This window comes from Triticum urartu, chromosome 2, assembly GCF_003073215.2.
Source record: "Triticum urartu cultivar G1812 chromosome 2, Tu2.1, whole genome shotgun sequence".
Classification (NCBI taxonomy): Eukaryota; Viridiplantae; Streptophyta; class Magnoliopsida; order Poales; family Poaceae; genus Triticum; species Triticum urartu.
Genome location: NC_053023.1, coordinates 688,686,404 through 688,706,762, shown reverse-complemented (window position 1 = coordinate 688,706,762; position 20,359 = coordinate 688,686,404). Strand labels below are relative to the sequence as shown.

At 48.0% G+C, this 20,359-nt stretch overlaps 2 protein-coding genes across 2 annotated transcripts; both read left to right on the top strand.

Moving 5' to 3' along the window:
- The first annotated feature begins 3,082 nt into the window (after positions 1-3,082).
- Positions 3,083-7,216, top strand: LOC125534115 (phospholipid scramblase family protein C343.06c-like). The gene is made up of 11 exons (XM_048697411.1): positions 3,083-3,588; positions 3,997-4,083; positions 4,205-4,252; positions 4,368-4,412; positions 5,565-5,630; positions 5,718-5,774; positions 5,848-5,909; positions 6,025-6,142; positions 6,487-6,579; positions 6,666-6,778; positions 6,939-7,216. The coding sequence occupies exons 1-11, from the start codon at positions 3,226-3,228 to the stop codon at positions 6,961-6,963; spliced, it is 1,077 nt and encodes a 358-aa protein (XP_048553368.1). The 5' UTR covers positions 3,083-3,225; the 3' UTR covers positions 6,964-7,216.
- Positions 7,217-9,423: 2,207 nt separating this feature from the next.
- Positions 9,424-11,205, top strand: LOC125537906 (F-box/LRR-repeat protein At4g14103-like). Its single transcript, XM_048701231.1, has one exon. It carries the CDS (start codon positions 9,628-9,630, stop codon positions 11,203-11,205), a length of 1,578 nt encoding a protein of 525 aa, XP_048557188.1. The 5' UTR covers positions 9,424-9,627.
- The last annotated feature ends 9,154 nt before the right edge of the window (positions 11,206-20,359 follow it).

The window sequence follows — 20,359 nt, the reverse complement described above, 5'->3', positions numbered from 1 at the left end:
AACTGCGCAAACTCTTTTTGCCATACCTCCTCACAAACTCGTTTTCTCTTTGTTTGATGCACTTGTTTGTAATTGTATGTGTGCATGTTATCATGCAGAGGCCGCGTTTTGTACTCGATGCGGCTGTATTATCTTGATGCGACGATTTGAGTCATTTTTTTTCCTTTTACCGAAAAATGTACTGAACATAGCAGTACAGCATTGATCTCGAATGGAGAAGCAGTGCATATGTGCAACTTGTCAGCCAGCACCTGTTAATGTTGTTTCCTTTACAATGAAAAAAATGCAATGTCATCACTGCATGTGCATGCCGCTAAATGCGCGTCGCCGTAGCAATACGGTGGATCTGCGATGAGGATAGTAGCGAAAGACAACTACTTCTGGCGCAAAAAAGTACTGCCTCCGTTCCTAAAGTGAGGCATATGTTGTTTCGTTAAGAAATGCATTTTTTGCATGGGTTAAAAATACTTTGTTATGATAGTGATACTATCATCACATAAGTTAAATATTGAGAAAGTAATTGTTGGTCAAAATCTTGTCTTACCGAAACAAAATATGTCTTATTCCTCGGAACATAGGAGGGAGTAAACAATAACGAAAAGACTGTTAAAAACTCTTCTTGCCCTTTGAAAAAAAAACTCTTTTTTTACGAGAAAATTTCTGATCTATTCATCTTCAATCATGCCAGTACAACGAATACAAAAAATAATAGAAATTACATCTAGATCCATAGACCACCTAGCAACGACTATCAGCATTGAAGCGAGCCGAAGGCGCGCCACCGTCATCACCCCTCCATCGCCGGAGTCGGACACAACTTGTTGTAGTAGACAGTCGGGAAGTCGTCGTGCTAAGGCGCCGTAGGACCAGCACACCAGAACAGCAACCGCCGCAGATGAAGAATAACGTAGATCAGAAAGATCCAATCTGAAGACGCACGAACGTAGACAAACAACGACGAGATCCGAACAAATCCATCAAAGATAGATTCGCCGGAGACAAACCTCCACACGCCCACCAACGGTGCTAGACGCAGCGCCGGAACGAGGGCTAGGCGGGGAGACCTTTATTCCATCGCCAGGAAGCCACGGCCGTCTCGTCTACCTGAGCAAGACACAAACCCTAGCAATACTGAAAGAAACAACTAAAAACAGAGCCCTTTCGCCAGCCCTTGCTGAGATCCACCACGTCCTCATGGCCCTAGGGCCACCGGAGAGAAGGTGGACCTGCAGCGGCATCGACGAGAGACAGAAACCCTAACTTATCTTCTTGCATTTCATTCACCCGAGCTTGGATTATATGCTTATGCAGTCAGCGATCAAGTTCGTATTTCAGCGCCAGGGAGCATGCTGGGGCCCCGGTGGTGGACTATGAGGGCAATATCAAGAGCATCATCGTCGATGGGACCAGTGCCTACGGAATGGCGCGTGGGTACAACTTCTTGAAGACCGTGCCTAGGACGAGCTCGTCGGACTACGAGTGCAAATGGATCCGGCAGGGCGAGCGGGATAGATTTGGTGCAATTTCAAAAAGGGTGGGGTTGTCGGGTTCGACATAGCGGAAGCGTGCAGGCGTTTGGGCTGAATATGAGGGGTGCTAATCAATCTGGGTGTTTGAGGCCCGTCTGGGTCGCCTTGTTGTGACCGGTTAGAGCATGTACAATGGGGGCAGCACTAAGGTGATGCCCCGTGCATCCAGCTAGACCAAAAGGAGTGAGGCTATGGTATGGAGTTTTCATCCCCCATTGCTAAAATCTGAAGCTACCCCATGTACCTCCGACGTGCTGCCTCTCCCATGACGAGTAACCAAGCAATTTCTGTCTCTCCCTTTTTGCCTTTCCTCACTTTTGCATGGAGGACCACTGCTCTTTCTCCCTTGACAACCCGCCTATTGCAGAAGCAGCACTGACACCTGCGAGGCTGCTGGTTTTGCTCCACGGTGGAGTCCGAACCTAGCTGGCCTGCGGGGCATCTGGTTTGGGGCTACGCGTTGGCCTTGCTCTTAGTGATTGGGTCGTCCGCCTGCGTGTTTGAGATGGGGTTGGGGCGCCCGGCTGTAGATGCTATTAGATCACTTGAAATCACTAATTAAAAAATGGGGTTGCTAAATCCCAGTCAACTGAAACTTAATGAAGTCTCTGTCTAAAAATTTCTTTAATTTTTTTATTTCTTTCTTTTATATGTTGTGTTACTTGACTGAGACTTGCTTAAGTCTCAGTCGATTGAGATCCAGCCAGACTCTTAAGGAGTATTCCTTGCAAAAGTTTAAGGAGTATTCCTTGCAAAAGTCACGCCCACATTCTCAGGTTGCGATAAGTTGCACACTGTATGTGAGTCACTTTCACAACCTAAGAGTTTCCCTTTGTTCGTAGATCCATTTATTTAAAATGTTTTGTCTGTTAAACCATGTGTCCAAATCTTGAATTGTTTTCACTGTTGGTTTCCTCGCGTCGAGATCTTCAAAATTAGATACCATATTGATATATTCTGACGAACTTTTTTTACAGGAAAAAACAAACCGAGAGCACATCTTTTTTCCTTTCTGAAAGAGACACGACTATGCCTCTCACGGAAGCAAATTCATGCCTCCACGAGAAGTAAACCCATACCTCTCGTGAAAGAAAAAAATGTTTTTTTCCGTTTCCGAGACTCGCGGAAGTAAATTCATGCCTCTAACGGAAGAAAAAACATGCCTCTCATGAAAGAAAAAAAAGAATCACATTTTTTTCGTTTTCGAGAGGCACGGCCATGTCTCTCGCGGAAGCAAAAACGTGCTTCTTGCGAAAGAAAAAAAAGAAAACATGTTTTTTCCGTTTTAGAGAGGTACGGTGGAAGTACTTTAGTTTTTTGTGAGAGATAGATCACTACTTCTTTTTTAAGAAAAGATAGATCACTACTTTAGTGATCTGTGAACGCTCACGGAGGGAGTATTTATTGTCTCGTACCGAACTGGGCTGAAAGCCCATCCAAACAGGCCGGCCTATCATCCATCCGTACGGCCCGGAGCTGGTTTCGCGATTTTGCGCGGGTCCAGGAAAATCGAAAGAGCGGAGCGGGTTCTCAACATTTTGGGGAGCACCCAAAATGCAGCAACTTTGCTCACGTACGAGGGCCGCCGCACCACCTTTGCTGCCCAAAACGGCAAAAACCCTCCCCAGCGGCGCCGCCCCGCCGGTGAGCTCGACCAAGCACCTCCGCACTTCTCCCCACCTCCCCTCCCTCTCCGATGAGCTGGAACCACGCGGCGGCGGCCGCGGCCGGGAGGGTCTCGGCGAGGACCACCGCCAGCCGCGGGTTCGCGAGCGCCGGCGGCGGCCGCCGCGGACGTAGGCCCGCGGCGCCCCAGCCGTGGTCGTGGGCGTGGCTGCGGGGGCTGTGGCACGGAGAGCCGAAGAAGCAGCGGGGCGCCGCGAAGAGGCCGGGGAGGCGCGCGGCCGAGGGCGACGGCAAGGTCTCTCCCGGCGACGCCGCTCCCTCGTTCGTCGACCCCAATGTGGCAGCGCTGGAGAGCGGCGGGGGAACGGCCGGCGAGGAGGACGCGCCGTCGGGGATCTGCCTGCATCAAGACCTCGACACCGCGCGCGTACAGGCAAGCGGATTCTCAGTTTCCCACCGCAACTTCCTATGCCCGGTTTGGTCTGACGCTGTCTAATTGTTAAAACTAGTCTATCAAAGAGAGTACTTGATGAGCTCGAGGAATCGTGAGCTTTGCTTGGAAATGGTGGTAAAGGCCGTGTTGCACAACGATTTTGGTGGGGAAAATGCTGAAGAGAGTGTAAAATGTACAACATTTGGTGGGGAAAATGCTGAAGGCAGAGTGTGAAATGTACACCATTTTGGTGGGGATAATAGTAGGATACTGGCCACTCAGTTAAAAGGTCTACTTGATGGTTGATGCTTCATCCTGCTGTAGTGATGTAGCTGTTTCAATATATCAATGTGTACATACATAGCTGTTGGAATGATCGAGATTGCTTCTCTGTGTGCATATTTATAGGCCAAACTGAAGCCTCTGCTCTCAAGGGCCAGACTAATCATTACCAGGAAAGTAGAATGGGCAAGTATCATGTTTGCATACGCGCAGGTGATGTATCTGTAACCCACTTCACCTGCATAGCCCAAGAGAATTCCCCAAGTCGTGCTCCCTGTATTTTTCTTCTCTCAGTCAACTTACTCAGTTATCACTATTGTCATCTGAACCTCAGGAGACTAGATACATCATAAAGGATCCACGCACTCCTCGGAGAAAAACTGTGAGTGTCTCTCTTTCCTGACTGCACCAGAGGTTCCATTCATGTACTATCCTGTACTATTTTTGCTCCGTTTTCTAGGCCGTAACGGTTGGCTTGTTTATTCTTCCAATGCCAGCCTGTGGGTTTAATTCGAGAGAAAAGCAACGTCATCCTTAGGCAGGTACTTTTGTGCATTCAGTTGGTTCTAACTATATTTGTACCGCATCATACTGATTTTAAAGATTCTGTTCTGAGATCAGAAATTTTGGTGGTCACATGATATCTTTTACATATAATGCACTGTTCCAAATACCAAATAAGTTGTGTCATAATAGTTGGACTTCTCAGTTTTAGTTATGCTGCTGACTGCTGTATTCTGTTGTATGACACAATCTATTTAACTGGAGTAGTCCCTATACTCCCTGCATTGTTTTTCTCCATATAAATCATCATCATGGGACCATGCATCATGTGTACTGGTCATATGTTTCATCAGTTCGACAGATAACTGAACTTTTTTCTTCATTAGAGGACCATTACATTATTTTTTGTTGGCTGGACAGGGGTGTTGGTGGGGAATAAGTATGTTACCGTATTGACTAGTTATTGGGATGCTTTGAAATGACTATATTATTGTACTCTGTTTCTGTTTTGATTCAATGGAGGTTTCCTCAATAGAAAAAATATTAGTTCTCATGCAGAATTTGGTATGTACGATGTGTTCCATCCACGTGGTACTAACTGTGGTATGGCATAAAGGTTAGAGAATCTAACTTACTCCCACCAGTACTAGAAAACCTCATGATCAAGTTTTTTTCGCTGAAGTCCATAAAAAATGGTCACCATGAGTTGAGCAATTCGGCCACAACTGCCCATGTATGTAGTTCTTGCATATGTTCTCACTTCCCTCTTCTCAAGGGAACTTTTGGCATGCTACTAGTACTACTAGCGAGTTAAATCACCGACTAGTTTTTAGCACCTCTCAAATGTGAAGTCACATGTTATATGTATCACAGACTCACAGTGAGCAAGCAACTAGTTGTGCCAAACATGAGAAAGTGGAAGGATTGTGACACTTGCTAGCTAGTGGCGACTAAAATATTTTGGTGATCCAAACACGAAAAAAATAACTGTACACAATCATGAAATTAGTACTATTCCTTCTCAAGGAAAAATATGAAACCTCATAAGCAAAGGTCTTTGTTATCTTCTTCTTTTCCTGAGTGGGGATGTATTTTATTATCTTTCGTATTTATTTATTCATTGTTCTCTTGATGTAAATGACTGCCTTGTAATATAATTGACTACCAGATACTTTTTGCTGATGTTTCAGCTACTTTGGACAAGGCGACCATTCGTTGCAGAATTTACTGATGCCAAGGGTAATGAGATATTCACGGTAAGATCTCAGTAACCCATTGCTTTGTACCATTGTGAATACGCTCAATATACATTAGATTAAGTTCAATTTTTTTGTTGGATTTAGGTTCGCCGGCCTTTTAGGTGGATCAACAGCTCCATTTATGCAGAAGTGGATGGCAAGGTACAGAGATATTTGTTACTTGATTGTTATGGATATACAGCAATGGTTGTGATTATGATTTCTCTTTGGCCAGGAGGTAGGTGTAGTCCACAGTCGTTGGCATCTTTGGCGTAGAAATTATGACTTGTACTTAGGGTAACATGATCTTCTTCCCTTAACTCTGATTTAGTCAATTTTCTTGGTTTTTTTGCAGGCGCTAGTCTTGCTATACTGACTGACATTTTAATTTGCCAACATTTCTGTTCATCAGGAATAGGCAGTTTGCTGTGGAGAATCCTGGATTTTGGAGCTGGTCCTTTACCCTGCTTGATGAGGATGATAATTTAGTAGCCATAATTGACCGCAAGGTTAGGGGAGTTGGTTGGGAGGTAATGTCCTTTTGACTGGACAACCAAATATTAGTATGCAGTTTACAATATTTATGATATTTAGAGGATACCCCATGCTGTGATGTGACCCGTGCATATACGCGCTATGATGTTATTGCTTGACACTGCTTCTGCGCGCGGGGATATGTCACATGCACATCCACTTGAGAATGATACGATTTTGGTTTAGGATGAGTCCACTTTGTGCTTGTGATACATATCTTTTGCATCCCATATCTTTTGCTAATTTTTTCTGTTTGTTAAGCTATTATCAATGTAGAAAGAATGGATTGCGAGTACTAGTGAGTAAGGACTGATGAGCATAACTTTGGTTTCATGCTCAGTGCATGCAGCACTTCACGAATGCTTCCCAGTATGAAGTTCGGTTTGGTGATGCTGGAAAAGGCACCGATAAAGTTTTTTGTTTCGCTAAAGATGTAAGTGTTCTTCCTTGATGAGTGTTTAAAAGCTTCTGCCTGATTGTTAAGCTGATTTGAAGATCAAATTTCATTGGTGCTTCCAGATCCAGAACGACCTTCGCGTGTTTCTCCCGCTGGATTTACCCGAGAGGGCTGTGGCTCTTGCTCTTGCAGTGTCTCTGGACCATGACTGCTTCTCCAGGAGACGATTGGGCTGGTATGTGTGTACTCCCCTAGTTTCAGGATTGCTTAGCCAACTTTTTTGTTTCGAGAAATGATTGCTTAAGTCAAAGTTATGTCCTGTGGATTGCTGATATGTAATGCGGATGTTCACATCCTGTTGCTATAGAATTAACTCAAATGCTTGTTCCTTTCAGGGTTCTTCGCCTTTTAGGAGCATGAGGGAATTGCAGAAAACACCCGCTGTCGGGGCAGAGAGGCGATCATCGGATCCCAAGATTCAGGGAACTGCCTTCTGGGTGGAACAATGTTTTTCCAGTTAGTGTTTCCCTGCATCTGTTGCCCTTTCAATCATTCTTTTTGTACATGGCAGACGTAGAATTGTGCCCTGCTGATGCTTCTGGAACTGATCTCAACGGTATTGTGAATGTTCTTGCTAAAAAAAAACATGCGTGATTAGTCGGTTGCCAGCAAATCCAGTTCTGATTTTAGTCGGCTGCCAACAAACATATAACCCGAAAAAACGGTGCGTGATTAGTCGGTCACGTCATGAGGTTTGGTCCACTTAGAGCAAGTCTAGTAGAGCCCTCAAACCCTCAAACCCCTAAAAATAATTGCTTTTTTTTACAGTTTTCGTCGAGAAAAAGCCGTAGACTAGAACCTCTAAACCCTCAAACCTGTAAAAAAATTTAGAGGTCTAACCCTCAAACTGTTTCCCAACCTGTAGAAGTGAGGGTTGAGAGGAAAAACTCCCCCCCAACCCGCACTCCTCTTTCTTTTCGCGCGGGAGGGAAGTTTCATCCCGCCTCCCCGGCTCCTCCCGCCGTCTCGCCCGGTGCCGGCCATGGAGGCCTCCGCCGCCGCGCCCGACTCGGGCCCCGCCCCCGCCCCCGCCCCGATCGTGGCCGACGTGGTGGCGGCGACCCACGTCGGGGCCAAGCGGCGGCGGGCGGGCCTCGCCCCGCCTCCTCCCGCCTCCCCGGCTCCCGCCCCGGCCCCCGTCCCCGCCCCGGCGCCCGCCCCCGTCGCCGCGCCCGCCCCCAAGAAGAGCCGGCCGAAGGCGGCCTCACATGGGCCGCGAGGGGCAGCCTCCAAGGTCGCCGGCTCGTCCCCGGCCGTGAACAAGCCGCGGAAGAAGCCCGTGGCGCGGAAGAAGCCCGCGGCCCCGCCCACCACCGTCGCCGAACCTCCTCCCGCCGCGCACGAGGTGTTCGAGGAAATGGCAACCCCATCCTTGTTCATGGACCTCCTCCAAAACGCGGAGGTGGACCTTGGAGCTCCGCCTCTAGACCCCTTTAGGGTTGGTGACGACTTGGAGGAAGATGAGGAAGATGAGGAAGATGACGGGGATGACGAGGAGGAGGTGGCCGAGATAGTGGAGGAGGCATTCACCACCGCTTCCCGCCCACACGCGCGGTCGACAAACTACACCGAGGCGGAAGATATCCTCTTGGTTTGTGCTTGGGCAGCTGTCGGGAAGCACCGGCGCCGATCAAACCGGTAAACGGTATTGGCAAAGGATCGAGGACACCTATTGTAGGATCAAGCCGAAGAATAGTGGGTTCATCTCTCGCACTTACCGGTCGCTTCAAGGCCGGTGGGAGTTGATGAAGCCCGCTTGTGCTCGTTGGAGTGCGGCCATGGACCAAGTGAGGGATGCACCACCTAGTGGAACCGTGGAGAGTGACTATGTGAGTACATATCTCTTCACTATTTTGATTATGTGTGTGTACTATGCTATTGGTGGGTTCTTATGTGATTATGTGTGGTTGATAGGAGACAATTGCCGGCATGAGGTACAAGGAGATGGCCGCTTCCAAGGGCAAGCCATTCCCGTTTAAGCATGCTTGGGCAATTCTTTAAACCTTTGACAAGTGGAAGTTGAGGGATCAAGAGACCGCACCCAAGAAGTCGGCAATGCTTAGGATGGATGATAGTGAAGATGAGGAGGAGAGGAACTTGGGCAAGCCCGAGGGAAACAAGAAGGGCAAGCTAAGGGTGAAGATGGAAGGAGAGGTGTCAAGCCTAAGGGAGAAGATGGAGCACATGATGAAGGCAAGAGAGGAATTGACAACGAAGACATTGGAGACGAAGCTTCTTATCACCGAGAAAAAGAAAGAGGTCAAGCTTGCACAAGTTGAAGCAAAGTGTGAAGAAGCAAAGCGCAAGGCCGACTTGGAGGAGAGGATGATCAAGCTCAAAGAGGCAAAGTTATGGAAGGAACTCATGGTGGAAGAGAAGGAGCACATGATGATGTCCAAGAAGGACATGGATCAAGACCAATTGCAATGGTGGAAGGACTACAAGGAGGACATCACGGAGAGGAAGAGGATGTTCCGTGGTGCGTCCTCTACTTTTCGAGGTGACACTCCGATGAGTAGTTGTGGCGATGGCGGTGTGGACGACTCCGCCGGCGCCTATGGAGATGCTTGATGGAGCCCGAATGTGGTCTAGGAGATGGCGCCGAGGTGCAACTTTTTGGTGATGGTGCCGATGAGAGGGGGAAGATGATGATTTTGTGATGTAAACTATTAAACCATGCATCAATGATTGTCATTTGGTAGTTTGTTTGAGGTTGATTGTGTTCTTGTAGTCATAAATTGTGAGATGTCAAATGATAGATTTAAAGGTTGGGGTTGAGGCAAAGAATAGAACCCTCAAACTCAACCCTTAAAGCAGTTTAAGGGTTGGGTTTGAGGGTTTAGTCTTAGCCCCTGTTTTTCAACCCTAAAAAGTGACAAAAGCTGGCACTTCTCAACCCTTAAAACTGCTTTAAGGCTTTGAGGGTTCTACTAGACATGCTCTTATATAAACCCTAAAGTCTTTGCAAACGGCGGCCATCTTTCCGAGATCGATGGCTTGATTGCCGGAACGGATCGGATCGGCATGGCTTCGCCGTCGTCGTCGCCGCAAAAGGAAATGATGGGTAGGCCGGCGAGCAGAGATCGCCTGAGCGACCTCCCGGACACCCTGCTGGGCCACGTCCTCTCCTTCCTCCCGAACAAGGAGGCCGGCCGCGCCGCGGGGCTGTCCCGGCGGTGGCGCGGCGTCTTCTGCAACGTCCATGCCGTCTCCTTCGGGGAGCGCTGGGGCGCCAGGGCCAACGACTGGGTCACCTTCTACCACGAGGCGGAGGAGAAGAAGAGCTGCAGCGGGGCGCTCCTCGATGATGTCTGCTCCGCGCTCCTCTGCCGCCACCGGACCGCCGGCCACCACGTGCCGCTGCGCAGCTTCCGCTTCGCCTTCGACCAGTGCCACCACTGGAACTTCGTGCACGTCGACCAATGGCTCGTCTACATGCTGCGGCACGGCCACCAGGAGCTCCACCTCGACCTGCGCTTCTCCATGGCCTCGATCTGCGACGACGAGGCCGTGGACAGCGGCACCGACAACACCGACGACGAGGACGAGTCCTCCAAGCTGAGGAGGCGGTGGGTATACGTCCTCCCGACAAGGCTCTTCACCTGCCGGGTAATACGGACGCTATGCGTCGCCTATTGCCGGCTGAAGCTGCCGGCGGCCGCCAGCCTGCCGCTCCTCGAGACCTTGAGCATCACGGCTCCCCACAGCGATGGTGGGAGGAGCATCCAGCGGCTGATCTCCGGCTGCCCCCGCCTCGTCGACCTGACGCTGGAAGCTGTCCACCGCCTGAAGCGAGTATCCATGCTCGACCAACGCCTCGGGAGATTCGCCCTCCGCTGTTGTCACAACATGAAGTCTATCGACATCGACGCGTCGGAGCTGAGGTCGCTGGACTACTGCGGCACGGTACCGACTGAGCCGCTCTTGTCCTTGCACGGCTTGCCGGGAGTCCCTTCGTGCACGGTGGACTTTTGCAAAGTGCTCCCCGAGGATGCAGGGTTTACGGGGTTTAGGGTGTTCATGCAAAAAATCTGTGATGCCAAGCACCTCCATCTGCACCATCGTAAACTGGAGGGAAGGTTCTTCTCAGGTTTCCCTTTGTTCTCAATCCTGACGAGGCTCGTGTTGCAAGGCCCACTCGTGAATTGCGCCACCGTCGTCTCGGTGGGTAGAATCCTGGAGCAGACCCCGAACCCGGAGGTCCTGTCGCTGTACATGGAGGAGCATGTCGTGTACACGAAAAAGAAAGATGTTACCATGGGCATGGACCTGTCCATGGGCAAGGAAGATGATGAGGATGACGCAGTGGAGAAGGAGAATGACGCGGATGGTTCGTCGGTAGCTCCCGATGAGGAGGCCATGGTTCTTGACGAGTCGAGCTTCTCGATGCCATGTCTGCGGCACCGAGTGAAGGAGATCAACATGGTGCACTACGTGGGCGACGAGACACAGAGGATGATGGCCAGGCTGCTGTTCGGCAACGCGCTTGTGCTTGAGAGAATGTGCGTCGTCCTCGTGAAGGGGACGTTGGCATTGCAGTCTAAGCTCAAGAACGAGATCGAGAGCTGGCTGGTGGCCGATGCAGAAAAGGTTTTCCTGTGATCTCCGATGAAACAATCTCAGAATCCATGTTGCAGAAGTTCTTTTCGCAACATCATCTGTAAGTGCATCTAGTGCCACCCCTAGTTGGTTTTGGAGTATTGACGACAAACCTGGTTGAGGGACTAATGTGTTTGTGAGAATTGTAGGACAACACAGGTAGAAGTCCCTCATTGATTCAGTTTTCCTACCAGAGATGACCCCTAAAAATGTATGAAGACATTGAAGTCAAAGGTGGTATGTGAAGACATTCACATTGAAGACTATGACAAAAAAGACATCACGTGAAGACTATGGAGCGCAAAGACTTAGTTGTTTTCTCGTTCTTTTTCTTCTTTGTTGAGTCATAGGAACCACTGTACTGTTAAGTGGGGTCCAAGTGAACCAGTCAGAATGACCGAAGTGTGCTTAACCAAAATCCTATGTCTTCGAGCGAAGACAATGAGAGCAAATCTTATCTAGAGCTGGATAAGTCAGCTTTGCTTGTAGCCCAAGTAAAGTTGTCGTGTGTGTTTGAAATCTAACCATTGGAACACGTGTCAGTTTCTTAGTGACCCAGGGTCATTTCGGACAAATCAGGTCGGGTTGCCTAGTGGCTATAAATAGACCACCCCCTACAACCATAAACGGTTGGCTGCTCAGAGTTAGTGTACGGCTTTTGTCGTTTGAGAGCAACCCACCTCGAAGCCTTTGAGAGAGAATTCCTTGCGAGGACAAAGCCCTAAACACCCAGAGCCAAAGAGTGTTAGGCATCACTGAAGTCTTCCTGTCTGTGTGATCTGAAGACTTATTACACTTGAGGATTGTGAATCCTCCAGCCGGTTAGGCATCGCGTTCTGAGCATCCAAGAGTCATTGTGGATCGCCGGTGAACGAAGTCTGTGAAGGTTTGGAAGTCTACCTTGAAGACTTACCAAAGTGATTGGGCGAGGACTGGGTGTCCTTAGCTCAAGGGGAATAAGGTGAAGACGCGGTCTTCTGAGTTGAATATCAGCCTCCCTAACCAGACGTACAGTTATCACAGTAACTGGAACTGGTCCAACAAATCATTGTCTTCAACGAGCCACTAGTTCCATTCTTCCCATCTCTTTAATTGCAGATTGGTCCTTGTGAAGTCATTGCCTGTTTGCATTATCTATTTGTCTTCACTGTGTGACTACTTGTTCTGTTTGGCTTCGTATTATCTTCCATCCTGATCTATACTGCCTAGCTGCTATTAGTCTTTGTGCTTTCATCTCATTGAATACTTGACTATGGCTTGCTTAGTGTAGTCTACCTTCCGCTGCATGGTAATAGGTCTGTTTCTATCGCTTGTCTTCGAAACTTCCATGTTTTGAAGACTTTCATAAAAATCGCCTATTCACCCCCCCTCTAGTCGATCACTAGCACTTTCAATTGGTATCAGAGCAAGGTACTCCTTTGTTCTGTGTGATTCGGTTTAACCACCTGGAGTTTTAGCTATGTCGACTGCAGGGATAATCAAAGTCTCCGCTGCGTGCCCAGTCTTTGATGGAACTGAATATCCCTACTGGTAGAATAAGATGCGCATGCATCTTGAAGCCATTGATGTCGACCTCTGGTATGTCGTCAAGAATGGCGTCCCCAAGGCTGGTGAAGGTGTCACCGCTGCTGATGTCAAGAAGTTCGTTCAACTGGATTCCACTGCCAAGAACATCATCTGTGGTCATCTGACCAAAGGACATTATGGCCGTGTTAGTGCTTTGGAAACATCCAAGCTAGTCTGGGACAGGCTCTCCAAGGTCAACGAAGGCGTCTCAACCCAAGGAGATCAAAGAATCAGTGTCCTTCGCAACCTCTTCAACCGCTTCAAGAGAAACGACAATGAGAATGTTCAGCTCACGTTTGATTGACTCACTGACATCACAAATGAGCTTCAAGCCCTCGGCGCTACTGAGATCACCAAGAATGAAGTCGTCAAGACACTCCTGAGATCACTTGACAGCTCGTTTGACACCCTAGCCCCGATGATTCAAGAATGCCCTGACTTCAAGACACTCGATCCGTCTAACATACTTGAAAGGCTCAACACACATGAGTTTCAGCTTTCTGAGAAAAGAGATATCTACGGTCCCAACTATGGGTGAACTCATGCTTTGAAGGCAAAAGCTGTTTCCTCATCTGAAGAAGACTCTGATTGCAGTTCTGATGATCCTGAAGACATTGGAAAGGAGCTTGCTATGCTTGTGAAGAAGTTCCAGAAATTCACCAAGAAGAAAGGCTTCAGAAAGTCCTCAAGATCTAGCTCAAGGAATGATGAAGCTTCTGCTCATGACTACAAGAAGAGAACATATCACAAGTGCAAGAAACCTGGCCACTACATCTCTGAGTGTCCGCAGTGGGACAATGAGAACAACAAGAAGAAGAAGAGCAAGGAATATGATTCTGACGACAAGAAGAAGAAGAAATACTCAAAGTCTTCTTCCAAGTCTTCATCAAAGTCTTCATCACACAAGAAGAGCTCATCTGGCAAGGCTCGTGCGTTTGTTGGCAAGGAAATGGATTCAGAGGAGGAGTCTGCTTCTAAGGAGGCGGAGGTGGAGTCTGAGGAGGAGTCCAATTCTGGCATTGCAAGTCTGGCTACAGCCTACGTTGCCAAGTCCATCTTCAACATTGAAGACAATGACTCCATCACCGACGCCGATGCTAATGACCAGGACGACTCCGCTCCCACCTACTGCTTCATGGCACGCGGTGCCAAGGTAAACTCACGCACTACTCACTATCAAACATCCGGTGAAGATGACTCTGATTGTGGTTCCAAACCCAGCTACAAAACACTTGCTAAAATTGCAACTGAACAACAGAAAGCTATGGAACATATTCAAAAACTGTTAGACAAAAGCGATGACCTGTTAGACGCTGAAATGACACAATCTTAGTCCTTAATTGAAGACATAAAAAATCTTCACGTTAAGTATGAGGAACTTGAAAGTCGTCATGAAACGCTCTCAACAACTCATGAAAAGCTTTCCTATGATTATCTTCAAAGGAAGCAAGATCTTGAGAAATTGAGAGCGGCTCATGAAGATCTTCAAAAGGAAAACGAGTCACTTCGCGCCAAACAGATCAGTTCCGCTCAAGAAGGATTTGAACCACCATGTCTTAAATGCATTGAGCATTACAATGCTACTTCTGTTGCTGGATGTTCTACTGCTGCTACTGTTGCAATATCCTCAACTGTTGATGTGGTAACTAACCCCTCTGCTGAGGATGCCACTGCTATTGCTGATGAAAATGCTAGGTTGAAGACATTGCTTGAAACAGAGATGTACAAAAGTCTCAAAGGACATCAGACACTATGTGATGTCCTCAAAAGGTAGATCCTGAACCGAAACCCTAGGAAAGAGGGTGTTGGGTTCGAAAGGAGAATGAATGCTGATGGCTCTTACTGGAAACCTGAGCAGTACCCCAAAACTACATGGGTTGCTGCAACGGAACCTTCAGTGGATCCATCCACCCTATCTGGCTTCACTTGTGCTAATCCCATTGTTATTGATGAATCCTTTGATGCAAACTATAAACTGTTTAAGAATCAGAATGGTGAAGTGTTTGCCAGGTATATTGGTACTAACTGCAGGAATGAGCCACCTATGAAGAAACTCTGGGTGCCGAAAAGGTGTCTGAAGAATCTTCCTGTGAATGTCATCATGACACCACAAGTGAAGAAGACAAACCTGAAAGTGCTAGTAATCGACTAGAGGGGGGGGAGGGTGAATAGGTGATTTTTATGAAAGTCTTCAAAACTTGGAAGTTTCAAAGACAAACGATAGAAACAAGTCTATTACCATGCAGCGGAAGGTAGACTACACTAAGCAAGCCATAGTCAAGTATTCAATGAGATGAAAGCACGAAGACTAATAGCAGCTAGGCAGTATAGATCAGGATGGAAGATAGTACGAAGCCAAACAGAACAAGCAGTCACACAGTGAAGACAAATAGATAATGCAAACAGGCAATGACTTCACAAGGACCAATCTGCAAATAAAGAGATGGGAAGAATGGAACTAGTGACTCGTTGAAGACAATGATTTGTTGGGCCAGTTCCAGTTGTTGTGACAACTGTACGTCTGGTTAGGGAGGCTGAGATTCAACTCAGTAGACCGCGTCTTCACCTTATTCCCCTTGAGTTAAGGACACCCAGTCCTCGCCCAATCACTCTGGTAAGTCTTCAAGGTAGACTTCCAAACCTTCACAGACTTCGTTCACCGGCGATCCACAATGACTCTTGGATGCTCAGAACGCGACGCCTAACCGGCTGGAGGATTCACAGTCCTCAAGTGTAATAAGTCTTCAGATCACATAGACAGGAAGACTTCAGTGATGCCTAACACTCTTTGGCTCTAGGTGTTTAGGGCTTTGTCCTCGCAAGGAATTCTCTCTCAAAGGCTTCGAGGTGGGTTGCTCTCAAATGACAAAAGCCGTACACTAACTCTGAGCAGCTAACCATTTATGGTTGTAGGGGGTGGGCTATTTATAGCCACTAGGCAACCGACCTGATTTGTCCGAAATGACCCTGGGTCACTAAGGAACTGACACGTGTTCCAACGGTTAGATTTCAAACACACACGTCAACTTTACTTGGGCTACAAGCAAAGCTGACTTATCCAGCTCTGGATAAGATTTACTCTCATTGTCTTCGCTCAAAGACATAGGATTTTGGTTAACATCACTTCAGTCATTCTGACTGGTTCACTTGGACCCCACTTAACAGTACGGTGGTTCCTATGACTCAACAAAGAAGAAAAAGAACGACGAAACAACTAAGTCTTCGCGCTCCATAGTCTTCACGCGATGTCTTCTCTTGTCATAGTCATCAATGTGAATGTCTTCACATACCACCTTTGACTTCAATGTCTTCATACATTTGTGGGGGTCATCTCTGGTAGGAAAGCCGAATCAATGAGGGACTTCTACCTGTGTTATCCTGCAATTCTCACAAACACATTAGTCCCTCAACCAGGTTTGTCATCACTACTCCAAAACCAACTAGGGGTGGCACTAGATGCACTTACAATCTCCCCCTTTTTGGTGATTGATGACAAACTGGTTGAAGTTTTCAGCGGGGAATAAAATATGTGAAATTGTAAAGGATAGGGTATTGTCTTCATAAGTGGCAAAGGCTCCCCATGAAGATGTGCATATAAGTAGTTTGCTTTTGGAATGCAAATGCACATGGCAGGTTGTACTTGTGGAGATCCTCTTCAACTTATGATGACAATTCATCATGCATGATTTGATGTAACGAAGATAATGACATGCATAATGAAAAATGGACGTCTGCAAAATGACCTAAGTGCGGAAGTTATCATCGCACATGCGGAATTTATCATCGCATCACAGAATAGCAAATAAGTAGGAGACGACCAATCGAGTTTAAGTGTTACAACTCAAAGAACCAAATGTATCGAAAAGCGAGAGTTGTAAGCACTTGGCAAAAGTAGCAAAAAGTAAAGCAACCACCCATGTGGACCCGCTTGAAGACTATCAACTCATATGCTTCTCCCCCTTTTGTCAGTAAGGACCAAAAAGGTTTGAAGACATAGAGCGCCTACTCGTTCCCATGAGGTGCAGGCGAGGCAGCAGGGTCATCGTTGAGGTCCGGTGGTGCAGAAGAACTTGGTGCAGTGTCGACACACGCTGAAGTTGGAGGAGGTGAAGTTGCATCATCTTGGTCATCGATGACTCTGGCATTCACTGTCGCAGCTGAGGATGAATAGTCAGAGTCTTCAGGTGAGGAAGTCCGACGCAAGTGAGCATTCCTTGGAGGAGTTGAGTCAAACTTGAATCTTTTGGTGAAGCCATCGTCCTGCAGATCAGCTTTAGCACGAAGCAATGTCAAACTCTTCCAAGACCTCCGACAAGTTTCATGAGTAACAAAGGCATTCTTGGTGGCAAGATTGCGAATGCGATTGACATCCACCAAGAGGCTTTGCATCTGACGCTTAAGCCAGTTGTGATGCTTGTCCTATTTCTGATGAAGCGCGACGAGAAGCTGTCGGTCATTGAGAACACGAGATCGCATCCGAGGTCTTTGGGCAATGGTGCTTCCAGTGGCGTCAGTTTGAGCGCGAGGGGCACGTGTATTGCCAGCCAAGGGATAAACACGCGAGACTGCCTGAACTCCTTCAATGGGCTGGGTGAAGCTTTGGTGATCAACATTGTGAAGATAAATGGGATCCTTAGTAGGCTTTGGGTAAATAGCTTCAACAGACAGATCAACCTCTGGCAAGAATACAAGATGATTGCGCGCATACGGCTGATAGTTGATGGCAGAGTGAAGCTTGATAAGGCGCATTACCCATGGAGCATAGAACTTCAGACCAAAAATGTCGGAGCCAGATGCGGCCAACTGCCTGATGAAGAAGTCTTGAGCATTGAAGCTGATGCCATTAAAGATATAGAAAACCAAAGTCTTCATTGCTCCTTCAAGCTTCGCTGCAGATGAATATCCTTTGACAGGCCATAGAGTTTTTCTGATGATATGATAAATGGTGCGAGGCAAATACTCTAGGTCTTCAATAAAAAATTCAGATGGGTAGTCAACATCGTGAGGCAAAGGCTTCATCATGCTCAACATTTGGCTCATGTTGGGTTCTGGCTTCTGAAAAATGCTCTTCAAAGCATTCTGGTGTTGTTGACAACCTGGTTCATAGTATTCACCAGGAGTGGGCAGGCGTGTGAGCTCAATGATATCAAGAGCTTTGGCTTCATTATGGACATTGCCTGTCATCCACTCAAGGACCCAAGTCTTTGGATCTCTGTTTTAGCCGCGAATGTGAAGAGTTGCATAGAACTGTAACAGAAGCTCTTCATTCCAGTGTTCCTTGTCTGTGACAAACTGCAGGAGTCCAGCGTCTCTGAAGCAATCCAACGCTTCTTCTAGACAGGGCAGGCCAGCTATAGCTTCAGTGTCAAGACGCATATGGGGAAATATGCGCCCTTGATTGTATAAGACGCAGGAATAGTAGCTGCGCTGCTGATAGCTCCAGAACCGATCTGAGGAAATATGGGGTTTGGTGTAAGGGTTCTTGGCGCTGTTGAAGAAGGTGTTATGTGCCACGAAGCCATTCACATTGAAGACCCCAGGTGAAGTTGCAGTGCCTGGGAATCTTGGAAGTCTTGGCTTGGGCTTCTGGACTTGAGGTCTGTGCTCGACATGATAGTCAAATTATGGACCCACAGCAGGTGGAGGAACCAGAATGGGCCATCAGACCATAACAGGCTGACCACGATCAAATGCCAGCTCAATTGTATGAGGTCTTGGAGGGGGTACAGGAGCATTGGCATTGGCGTTGACATGGGCTTCAACGACCACATTGGCTTCAGGTGCGTCAGTATTGGCTTCGGGCGTTGCAGTGGCTTCAGGTGCATGCACTTCTGGCACCACATGAGCTTCAGGCACCACATTAGCTTCAGCCATGACAACGTCATTGGCTTCAGTGTTGATGTTGGTGGCTGCCTCAGGATTGTTAACCTCCACATCAGGAGCTGGAGGGTCGGACACGTTCTCCTCGAGAACAACGTCTTGGTGGGACGGGGGTGTAGCAACTCTTTCTACTTCAACTCTTGGTTCTTCTTCTTCATTGGCTGATGCAGCCGGAATGTCTTCAGCCATTTTGGCTTCAGACTCAGAGACGTGCACAGTTGGAGGGACTTGGGGCCTTGAGCCTTTGCGAAGCCTGCAGAATGCTGGCGACGCTTGTGGAGATGGAGTCGGCCGGGCCTCAAAGTCATCATCATCTTGTGGTTGGGGAGCACTTGGGGTGTCTTGGTGTTGTGGGTGATCAGCCCACGATGCATCCTGAGCAGTTGGCGTCAGAGGACGACCAATGCTGATGAGTTCGCTGTGCGTGAGCACAGGCGATGATACCAAATTGTGCTCGATCTGAGGAAGGACTTCATCATCTTCAACATTGTCATGAGGACCAATGTCTTCAGCTGTGGTGGGGTCAACAGCTAGATTGTCTTCAGCTTCAGGAGCCTCTGTGGAAGTAGGCTCATGAACTATCAACTGGCGCTCTCGGTGTTTGGACGCAGGACGAGCCACAGAGATTGGCTCGACCTCAAGGGGCTCTGTGGGAGCAGCCCGATCTCTCTTCTTGGTCTTCCGTTTCTTGGTTGGGGGAGCATCATCAGTGGTGGCTTTGGTCTTGCGTTTTCTGGCTTCGGCTTCAGCTGTCCTCGTTTTCTTGAGTTCTGAAGCCACTGTGGGGACCTTAGGCTTCGAGTCTGTCATACTGGCTGGGAAGACAATGCGAGGTTCTTCCTGCCTTGACGCTTCTGGTTCTGCCACAGATGGCTTCTTCTTCTTCTTGGCCGCCATTCGGGAGTCGATGCCTGGACGCCCCAAAGCCTTGCGCTTTTCAGCTTCATTGTATCCCTGAACACATTTAGCAGCAAGATCCTTCATGCGCTCACGAGAACCTTTGACTTCTTCGCGTTTCATGCGGAATGCTTCCTTGAGCTCATGCATCATGACCTGGAAGTTCTGAATGTCTTCAACATTGAGCTTGGCCATATGCTTCTTGAACTGAGCCTTTTCATAATCTATCTTATGCTTCAGCTCAACAATTTTCTGAGCTAGAGCCAGCTCAGCAGCAATGGCTCCGTGGAAGGCGACGCTGCAGCCAATGGGAAGCTGAAGATCATCAAAGCTGACATTTGGGCTGTCAAACCACTCATCAATGAACTTGTTTAAGATTTCCACATCAAAGAGAGGAAGGTCATTGAAGATTTCCGCCTCTTGCTTGCTCTTGATCAACTGCTCAAGAGCGTCATCGCCAAGATCGTCGTCGCTGGACAGATCAATGGCGTCATTTTCATTTCGCAAAACAGCAGCAGGGGTCAGTGCTTAACCAGTGGGTTGCATGGGCTTCTTCCCTTGGGCGGGCTTAGAGATGCGTGAAAGATCTTCAGACTGCACACTGTCTTCAGGAGGTGCAGTGGCCAGAGGCTTCGCCCGTGAAACCTTTAGTACAGGGGAAGGCTTCGAAGCTTTAGGTTTCTTCAGCTTCTTTGGCTTCGGTGGTGCAGGCGCTTCGTCAGAATCAGCGTCGTCTGCAGGTTGATTCACGACTGCCCCTTGAACCATAATATGAGAGATGAGACCATCTAGGTTGTAGAAGGGCCCAACAAGA

Bases quoted from the DNA above. Each gene is read 5' to 3' on its own strand.
- LOC125534115 (XM_048697411.1), top strand. From the start codon at position 3,226: ATGAGCTGGAACCACGCGGCGGCGGCCGCGGCCGGGAGGGTCTCGGCG. The intron at 6,580-6,665 runs GTAAGTGTTCTT...TGGTGCTTCCAG, and splicing joins TTTTTTGTTTCGCTAAAGAT to ATCCAGAACGACCTTCGCGT. The intron at 6,779-6,938 runs GTATGTGTGTAC...TGTTCCTTTCAG, and splicing joins TCCAGGAGACGATTGGGCTG to GGTTCTTCGCCTTTTAGGAG.
- LOC125537906 (XM_048701231.1), top strand. From the start codon at position 9,628: ATGGCTTCGCCGTCGTCGTCGCCGCAAAAGGAAATGATGGGTAGGCCG.